Source organism: Condylura cristata, unplaced genomic scaffold (genome assembly GCF_000260355.1).
Source record: "Condylura cristata isolate star-nosed mole 26May11 unplaced genomic scaffold, ConCri1.0 scaffold00017, whole genome shotgun sequence".
Lineage (NCBI taxonomy): Eukaryota > Metazoa > Chordata > Mammalia > Eulipotyphla > Talpidae > Condylura > Condylura cristata.
In genome coordinates, this window is record NW_004567118.1 from 41,145,739 (window position 1) to 41,156,253 (window position 10,515).

Consider the following 10,515-nt stretch of genomic DNA (forward strand, 5'->3'; position numbering starts at 1 on the left):
GGCTCCAGGTCCTCAGGGAAGACGCCCCCCCCCCCCCACCCTCCCCCCCCCACACACACACAGGAATTTCAAAATTTCACTGGGTAATCTGAGGAGGAATCATCACTAATTATTCTTAAGTATTGGCCCTAAATACTTAGATCACAGAGTAAATTGTAAGGAAATTCAGAGGAAAAATAAGTTATTTGGAGGCTAGAACTAGGAAAACTATATCTAAGTACAGTAAAGTATAGTGACCTTGGGACAACCCAATTAAATGATTATAATAAATTAGAAGGGTTATTTAATGACTTTTTGTTGCATTTAGACAATATGTATTTCTTTAAAAAGGAATTTTTCTTGTATATACTTGAGAGAATGAATAATTAGAGATCTAGAGAGACAATTAAAAAATGGTGACTATATATTATTAAAATATGTAGATATGCTTTTTTTCCTGTGTTAAACAATTAATAAGAAATGTATTGGAAAATTCTGGTAAAATTTCTAAATTAAAAAGCCAAGGGAAAAATTGTCCAAACTTTCTAGACAGAGTTACTATAATGGAAACAATGTTTCTGGCATCAAGATGCAACTATTGTCCATAAAGCTGGAATTTAAAAATGATGGCATGGTATCATTGTGTTACTAAGAAAAATGAGTTATAACTTAATCACCTAATAAGTAATTTATCTGACAAGGTTTGCAAGATATTTTGGATGAAGGGGAAGGATTGAGATGAAATATTAACCATACATCCCAACTAGAGAAAATACTAAAGAATCATTCCTATCAAAAAATAAATATCACCATGACCTCAGGATGGAAAGTATGAAGAGGGTCAAGAACTGTCAGCACCAAACCTTTCAATGTGCAACACTACCACTCATGCATAGGCCTCTGGTCACAGCCACAGCTACAGGAGACATGACAGACTGCTTGGGTTCATATGAATCCTCCATACACAGTCATACCCACTAATCCATATATACGCATAAATGCAGGCACAGATTCTTGAAATACAGGAAAGTATAATTCAATACAATATAGGACCAATGTTTCTTTCTTCAGTAATAGCACTATATAGGGAGATGAAGCTTGATTATATTAAATAAGTTCCACAAAATTAGTCAAATTGTTTATAATTATATTACATTTACCCTTCCTAGGTCTGTTGTTGGGTCAGAAAATTAAATTGGCATTTAACAGATTAATAGAATTTACATTTTAATGGATACATATATACATTATAGAATATACATTTTAATGGATATTAGAAGTTCCATAGGAAAATGAAGACCCCCAAAAACAGATAGGCCAATGTGTTTATATGGTAGGTTGACAATGACTGGTAACTTGAAAAGTAACTAAAAAGCATGGGGAGACTAGCAGAAGATAAGAGCTTTATAACAAGATTTGCATAGACAGATTTCGCAGGTTTGATTCCCTATCTCTAGTAATGTTATTTCCCCTACTTGATTTTACTTACTAAAAATCTTACGCTTCTGCCTTTGGGTAAGGATAAGAGCATTCACGATGGCTGTGAGGACTGAATAATAACAATAAATTCCCAAGATTGATGCCTAGCCTAAGGAAGTCATAAGTAAATTCTTTGTAGCTGTTTTGTGGTTTTCAGAAAAAAAAGCATCAACAAGCCAGTCTCCCATGGTGAAGTGGAAAGGGCCCTACAGCAGAGACTCCAGGTGTCTGCTGTGGAGTACAAGACTGACACAGTTACACAACTTGAAACCTACAACTAACTTTGCTCAATTTTGTGCCTATTGAGCAAATGTGTCACCTAATCCTTGGAATGAATGAATGAATGAATGAATGAATGATCTACAACTAACCTTGCTTAATTTTGTGCCCATTGAGCTAATGTGTCACCTAATCCTTGGAATGAATGAATGAATGAGTGAGTGAGTGAACGAGTGAACAAATGAATGAATGAATGAATGTGTCAATAACTGGTCCTCTGCAGTCTCACAATCACCAACCTGTGTCAGCCTGGGTTGAGAGCAGGGGCCTGAATGGAGGAAGCAAGTCTTCCTTTATGGAAAGGGTCAGAGGACTGAGACCACCTTTGTGAAGAAGAGGAAAGAAAGAGTGCTATGGAGTCCCCCCAAGGCTCCGTGGCTGGGTTAGGGACATGCCCTCTCAGAAGCTTTCTGAGAGCATACTAGGAGGATAAATTGGGAGATAAACTGCAGAGAGGACCCCTGAGCAGCAGTGGTCCTCAAACCCAGACTTCATTACACATAACCACCTTGACTGCTGGCCAGGAATCCTGGTTTAAAAAAAAAAAAAAAAAACTTTTAATGCTCACTTGAAAAATGAAGCACAAGCAGATTTTACTCATTTGTACCCTTGACTGCACCCACCGAAGCTTGTTTGCTTAAATGCAGATTAGCACCTGCAGATCATTTGCCATGGGCCTCATTAACTGGCTCTAGCTGTCTTTTACCAGGAAGAAAACGCAAAGGATTGGGACCGAGATTTACTCCATTGTTGCCATGAAGGTGCTGGCTAGGTGTCCTTGCCCTGGGTCCCTGCACTCTAACGACATGTCCCTCCTCCTCCCCCCACCTCCCCCCACCTTCCCCCGCAGAGTCTTCCAGCACAGACCCCGACACGCGGTTGGCGGGTGCACATGGCTTCACCGGCTGCCTGTCGGCGGTGCGCTTTGGTCCCGCTGCTCCACTAAAGGCGGTGCTGCGCCCTGAAGGTCCAGGCGGGATCACAGTCCTTGGACACGTGGCCTCATCTCCTGGCTGTGCGGAGGGGGCGGGGCCTGGTGCCCCTGCGCGAGAGGCTACCAGGCCGCTGGCAGGTGGTTCAGGTGCGTGCCCCTCAGTCGGAGATCACACTTGTCACTCACTGTCTTCAGCCCTGTCGCCATCCTGGAGCCTCCAAATGCCTGTGTTTAACTTTCTAGTCCTCTGCTCTTCGCTGCATGTTCACTCTTCACATACCAACCATTTGCACCTTTTTCAAATGTTTGTGCATTTCTCAAAAGTCCTCCTGTCCTCTCTCTTCTGTTCTTACTTTTTTTACTGTAGGTCGTTCTGGACCCACAGATGAGGGACAGCCCTTAGTTAACGCGAACAGAAGTGATTCTGCAGTAATCGGAGGTAACAGCAGGGTGAACAGGGACCTCTTCCCTGCTTTGCTGTGCTAACTCTCATACCCAAACAATAGCTGTAAGGCTCTGCCCTGACTGGCGAGGTCGGTGACAGGCCACAGATAATTTAACAATTCAACTCCTTTGGAGATAGGGAGTAGAAGGAATTGATGGTTACAGTGAAATACACTTTTTAAAGAATAGTTACTCATCTAGAATAGTAAGACTGTTATTTGAAAATAGTCATCTGTATTTCAGTGTGTGTATATATGTATGTACACACACAGATATGTAATCTCAAAAATACTGACATACTTATGTAGCCTTCAATTCAAAGTAGCCATAAACCTTTCAGTCCTTTAGCCCAAACATTTAAAAATAAGAGTAAGAAATAAAGCATATCAACAAAAAACACCTACCTAGGCACTGGTCATTTTCTTAAAATATAATAACACAAAAGTATGCTTCTTCTATGAATCAAATCTTAAACTATACAACACATATAGACATTTAAAGGTGTTAAGGTAAATGCATCTTAAATGTCTTCCATCATATCATGATAATCTCTGAAATATAACTTAATCCAAGTCTGGTTTAAAAATAATATTCAATTCTCCCTATTTATCTTTCAAAGAACATCTTAGTTTATTTTATTAGATTATTGCAATGTAATGCAGTTGCAAACTCTAGTGGGAAAGTAGGAAATAAATTGTTCTCCATTCCTTTGTAGTTCCTGATGAAGTAGTTACTCACTGACCAGCTGGGCAGCACACCTGTCCAGACTGAATCCCTTCATTTGATCTGCTTTCCTCTCTCAAGTACTTTCATTTTTACTATGAGTAGAGTCCATGACCCTCAGTTTACAACTTCAAAAACACTAGTGTACTATACACAATTGAAAAAGCATTTAGACATTTTAAAGTTCTGACCAAATCTGTGTTAACGATATTCACATTTTCTTTCCTCTTTCAACTACTTTCATTTGTCACAATGAGTGTAGTCCATGACCCCCAGTTTACAACTTCAAAAACATGTTATTTAAATGGCTACCCAAAAGGGTCACTTATGTCACGATTTAAATTAAATCTTAATCCTAAATCATTCTAGTTTATTAATGAGAAAACTTCAATGGGATGCAAAATCAAACTTAAAACTACTTAAACATGATTAATAATTTTAAAAGAGGAATAAAAGTTCCAGTGTTTTCAAAATGTCATAGCTCATACCCTACAAGACCTCATCTTTGAAAATTTACTGCTTCTGGCTAAATATCATTGGCAAGAAGTGCAAAGTGAGTAAGTTGCACCAGTGTTATTCCCTTAAGGAATCTTATTCAGCGTTTGACTGATGGGTTGGTAGAAGAGATCACAGAGGGTGCCAGGTACCTAGCAGCTCAGTTTACTGTCCCTGCAGGTCACTTGTACCTGCCTTCCCTGTGTGCAATGGCAGGCTGCTGCGTGGTTTGTCAGCTGCTCACTATAGAATTTCAGCCTTTTGCCTAATTGATCAGACCGCACTCATATGTTAAATATATGATCTGTTTAAAGGATGATCTCAAATAGCTGGATTCTTCTCTGTCCTACACTTTGCATTGTTTTCACCTCTGGCAAATTAAGGGAACACTATAAGAAAGGATTATCTTAACCTATTTAAGCTTTGGAATCTAGATAGCATAGATGGTTTCTTATCAAGGGATCTACATTACAGATACAGATGGATGGACAAAGGAAGAGACAGATGTGCCGAGAAGGGAGGCAGGCAAACATGAGCGTGTCTTAAAAACACATTTATACTGGAGTTGCTGATGGGAAGTCATAGAAGACAATAGATGTAATATTGACTTTATCTCCAATCTTTACAGGCAATAGGTAGAGCTAATTATCAACTTAGGACCCTACCACCTCACAAAACAAGCAAGCTGAAGTTAAAAGTCATCAGTAACATAAAATCTGTGATGTATAGTGGTGACAATAACTTATAATCAAGTGATTTATGTTGTTGAGTAACTGGCTCCACACCATGTATCTGAATGTAATAACTCCTTTTAAATACCTGAAAATTAAATTTAAAAATAATTAAGGAAACTTTTTATTCTTAAATTAGTCATAAAGTATATTGAAAATAATGAATATTCTACCTAAAACTATTTAAGAATATTTACAAAATAATAAATATGTTACTCTCAGCGAAGGAGAAATCTGGGTTCCTGAGGATATGTGTTCAGGAAGGAACACCTGTGACCATTTGCACCCAACAGACCTTTAAGTTTGCTGGGTATCATTACACTTGTTATGTCTGTCCCAGAGTATAATGAGGACCCCTTATTTTATAATACATATTTTAATTCACATAACTAAGAGGTAACATGTTTTCTAACTCTTGTTAATTGAAATATTAATACCCATGCCAATCAACATGAAAATGTATTGACTAGTGAATGCTTTTTTTAACCTCTCTGTTTAGGTATAGATTAGACATTCACTGTTCACCGTAATATGTTTATGGGCCAGTCTGACACTTTCAACATCAGTGTATTAAAATATTGATGTGTAAAAATAATCTGAGAGCTTCTAAAACAATACTGATATCTAGACCTCCCACTCAGATTTTGAGGCCTTCTCTGCTGTGTGATCAGTGTTGAGAACCATTGGCATAACTAACATTTTTGATTCTTAAAAATATTTAGAATAACCAACTTCCCATGTGATTGAATGTTGTCAGTATATCTGTAAATTTCTAATGGTATATTAGTTATCTATTGCTACATGACAAGTTATCACTCTCTTAAACAGCTTCACCCAACTCACATTTGCACTCTCAATCTCTCTGTAGGTCAGGAATTTGGACACCCTTCACTGGGTCCTTTGTCCTGGCTCTTATATGCAAGGTGTCAGTGAGAGCTCGGGTCTCATTCCACTGGAGAAGAGTTTGCTTCCTCACTTGGATGCTTGTTGGCAGTGTTTGGTGTCATGCAGCTATAGAACTGAGATCATCTGTTGTTGTACTGGCTACCGCACAGGAGAAATCTGGGTTCCTGAGGATATGTGCTAAGGAACACCTGTGACCATTTGTACCCAACTGAGCTGAGTTGGCTGGGCACCATTACACTGTTTACATCTGTCCCAGAGTACAATGAGGAACCTTATCTTATAATACATTAAAAATGAGGCGATGCTGGGCCCTCCCTGGTGGCGCAGCGGGTTAAAGCACAGCACAAAGAAGCTTAAACCACTTCATATAAGTTCGATTCCACCTGCCCCGGAGGAGATCCACACGGGCGTGGCAGACCTCTCCTGACCCGCCCGCTGCTCCTATCAGCAGTGCACTTCCTCACTCTGCCTGTTCTGCTCCCCACTCTGTCTCTGATGAATCCTCTCACCTTCCGCATCTCTGACCTGTACCCCAGTTCTGTACGAGTAAATAAATAAATCTTTAAAAAAAAAAAATGAGGCGATGCCCTGAGTGCTTAGATGCTGCCCACAGTGCCCTATCATGTGGGACTTTGCCACCATGGCTCCTGGCCGCCTCACAGTCAGTAGAAAGAGAGAGGCTCTAGTCAGACAGGCACTAAAACCCTGCATAAGATAATCAGTGCAGTCATGTGCACTTAATCAGGTGCAGTCCATCATCTTTGTTGTATTTTATTGATTAGAAGCCAGTCACAGCCCTGCATATAAGCAATAGAAAAGACTCACACAGGGTGTGGGTCCCCAGGGAGAGGACCCCCAGGAGCAGAAAACACTCTGTTGTCCTCATAGAAACAGAAGATATACAAACAGTAGTTTAAGGTCATGTTGGCATCAAAATTTAATCAAATTTTCATTAAAATGCTTATATATAAGCAGTTAATTATTCTAAGATGACATAGTCTATGATTTTAAAATAATTAACACCTACTTGCTCGTTAAAATGAAATGTGGACCACATTGTGTTTCCAAATCTGAGTGTGAAGGTTTAACTGAAATTTAATCTCAATATGTCTTTTAGGATGAAGGCATGAAACTGTTATATATAAAGGTTATATTGACTTAGAAGTTAACTTAATGTTGAAATACCTCTTGGTTTCAAATTCCCTGATGACATATATGACATTGATATATGATATAAATGACGCTAGGGTAGATTTTTGGTTAGGCTGACATTTACAGTTCAGATGTTGACTGTATTTTCCCCTTCTCTTTCTAGGTATTATAGCAGTTGGGATATTTATCTTGCTCTGCTTCACTGCCATAGCTGTACGCATTTATCAACAGAGATGGTTATACAAAAAAAATGAGTCACATATCCCCCAAAATGCAGACAATGCTGAGATTTCTCTGAAAAGTGAGCTTAACCAGCAAAGTACACTCAGTGAAAGCCAGAAAGAGTATTTCTTCTGATGGGCTGCTGTGGAGTACTTGGTATGAGGAGGGGACTTTCTTGCCCTGGAGGGCCATCTCTTGACCCCAGGACAGGTGAGGGTGTAAGTGCCCCAAGCCGGATTGTGACCAGCATCAGACGCAGTCCCTGGGAGGCTCTGCTCAGTGCCCCTTTCTCTGTAGGACCGAGTCTTCAACGTGCTCATGAATCACTGCTTAGAGTTTCTCACTGATCTCTTAAAATTGAAATATATTTTGCATAATGACTTCGTTTTAAATGAGACCAAGAATTTGCGCTGTAGCCCTATGCTTAAAAAATGTAACACAGAAGTTTATGAAAGTCAAAGTTGGACTCTCATGCTTGAGTTACTGGAAGTCTAAGCTGTGGTCTGTTATCAGCTCCCAGCTGACATTTGTGACCCAGGATGTGCTTCTCTGAAGTCTCCACAGCGTTTTCCCTCTTCCTGTGTACCAGAGCCCAATTACCAAAAATACATCAGAAACCTGGAAAAAATGCTTTTTTAAAAAAAAAGTATTTGTCTCTTTTAAAGCAATTTGGATACATTTTCGTAATGAACTAAGTATTGAGTGTCAGCTATGAAATTCTAGTATTAAGGTCAGTTATGGAATAGAAAATTCATAGGTAGCAAAATGTGTAAAGAATTCCAATCTATAGTAACTTGCTCTTTTGTCTTTGTTATTTGTCATTTCAGTCTTTGTAAACTATAATAATGATAGCCTGTGATTCACAAAATTGTACATTTTCTAACTAATACTTGTGCCCCCAGATATGAACTTTATGCTTAGCACTGCAAATGTGTCCTTTATCCTTTTCATCTGAATGAAATATAATCCTATTTTTTTCCTTTATATATGGGTTATCAATTCACTCTTCTCTGTAGTCCTATGACTTTTTTTATTATTATTTTTTAGGGGAAAAATTACATTTTCAATAGAAGTTCTCCATTCCCCCTTTGAAATTTTGAACCGATTTAGGCAAAACATTCCCTAAATTATCACTTATTTTAATCACTATTAGGAATATCCTTGGGTGGGGGGAAGAAGCATGGATAAAGGATTCTTAAACTTGGGAAAATACAGGTTCTATAATCTGAATTTAGTTTGTAATTTGAGTCAAGAGTCTAGGACCTTGGAATCCATTTCCTATAGAGTACCATATATCAACCAGTTCACTTTATATTGCATATATATTTGCATATTAGGAGAGCAAAGAACTCATATTAACTGTGAGAATTGTTCTAGTTAACTACTTTTGTGCTTATCATTAGATAATTGCACGGAGCCATCATTTGTATTCAATATCCAACTACTTTTAAAACTGTAATGCACATTCCATATCCCACTTGCCACATGTTAATTAGATTACATACTAGGACCATAAAAGGACCAGTTGGGACTATACATTTAGCCTTGGAGTGCACACCTACTTTTCTGTGTCTTTTTTAAAGAATGAAAAAGAGTTCCCCTCTATTGTCTTTTCTCCAAAGAACTTTTTCTTACAGTTTCATATGAGTTTTCTACACAGTGTAACATATTCCCAGCAATGTAGTGGCTTACTACAACGCATGTGTATTAGCTCACAGTTTCTGTGGGCCAGGAGCTGGGCCTGGTTTCACTGGATCTTTTACAAGGCAGCCTCCAAGTGTCAACCAGAGCTGTATTCTCATCTGGAGCCTCAGCTAGGAATGACTTTTCTTCCCACTCATATGGTGATCGACACATTCAGTTTCATGCTAGCGGTTTTATGAAAGTTTGCTTCTTCAAAACTAGCAAAGAAGAGAGGGGCTTTAGAGTAAATCTGCTAGGAAAAATCTTATAAAATCTTATGTGAACAGAAAGTGACACCCATTGCCTCTCTGTATTCTGTTGCTTAGAAGCAAGTCATAGGTCCTGCCCACATTCAAAGAACCCAGACTCTTGTTGGGATCATGGGAACCTTTGTTGAGATTACAGAAACCTTAAGAGTCATCTACCCCAACATTTTATATATGTTGATGTTTATCTAAATGAATAGTGAAGATGTTTGGGTTCTCAATATACTAATACATAAAAAAACTTACCTTGGTGAATAAGATACATACATTTTCACCAAAGGCTTACACAGACAGGAGAAGGATTCAACAGGAAAATATGGTTTCTATTTAATGTATATTTGAGTGTAAACTTAAAACTACTGCAACTTTAACCAGTGATCATCTTATGTTCCAAAAGAACTCATCACTTTGGTTACTGGAATTTTACATATTTATAGATGTGAAATTCACTGCATTTTGCTCCCTTCTCTAAAGAGAAGAGGAAATATTTACACCAAATTGAAGTGATGCGTTATTCACTTTCTTTTACTGATATGTAAATTTTCCTGTTTATTTATTAATAAAGTAACATTTTTGAATTAAATTAGGAAAATATTTTTAAGAGTTAAATGAAATAAGAACTATGAAATTATATTGTTTTCCCCTAAATATTAAAAAAAAGTATGAATGTATTCTTTCTGTAGTGGTGAGTGAGTTACTTTTTCCACACTGTATCAGAGATTACTATCTATAGACATTTTTATGACAGCATGTAAACAGAACTATAGTATTATATACTGATATGTAAAATCTCAGATGCAAAGTTAAACACAAAACAGGTAAACATTTACTGATTATAAGTTACAATGCCTATGAAAGTAAATATTTAAATCTTTGCAAGAGAAGAATAATTGAATAACCAGAAGTCATTTATTGAATATTTACCATATACACACATTTGGATTTCCCCCCCATAGACTTGGGTTACTGGAGCAATAAGTAAACATAGAAAGTTTAGTTGTCAATAATAACATCCTTCTATGAAGTAAAAGGTAAAAGATGATAATCCACATTTTTTATGTTTAGAAAAATAGCATATAATTAACATTAATTGTTGGGATTAGAATTTAGGACCTCTCTTTATTCCCTAATGAAGTAAAGCTCATCATACAAACTCCCCAGCAATATTTAGCATATTGCAATATTTGTGTTCTGTTTTTCTAGAAAAAAAACACACGCCAGG

At 37.7% G+C, this 10,515-nt stretch overlaps 1 protein-coding gene across 1 annotated transcript in view; it reads left to right on the forward strand.

The window, feature by feature from the left end:
- Positions 1 to 9,841, forward strand: part of LOC101629086 (contactin-associated protein-like 3) — a 191,916-nt gene extending 182,075 nt beyond the window's left edge. The window contains exons 22-24 of the mRNA XM_012726558.1: positions 2,588 to 2,818; positions 3,039 to 3,110; positions 7,286 to 9,841. Of these exons, the coding sequence (XP_012582012.1) occupies positions 2,588 to 2,818; positions 3,039 to 3,110; positions 7,286 to 7,479 (497 nt within the window). The 3' untranslated portion in view covers positions 7,480 to 9,841. The remainder of the gene's footprint in view (positions 1 to 2,587; positions 2,819 to 3,038; positions 3,111 to 7,285) is intronic.
- The last annotated feature ends 674 nt before the right edge of the window (positions 9,842 to 10,515 follow it).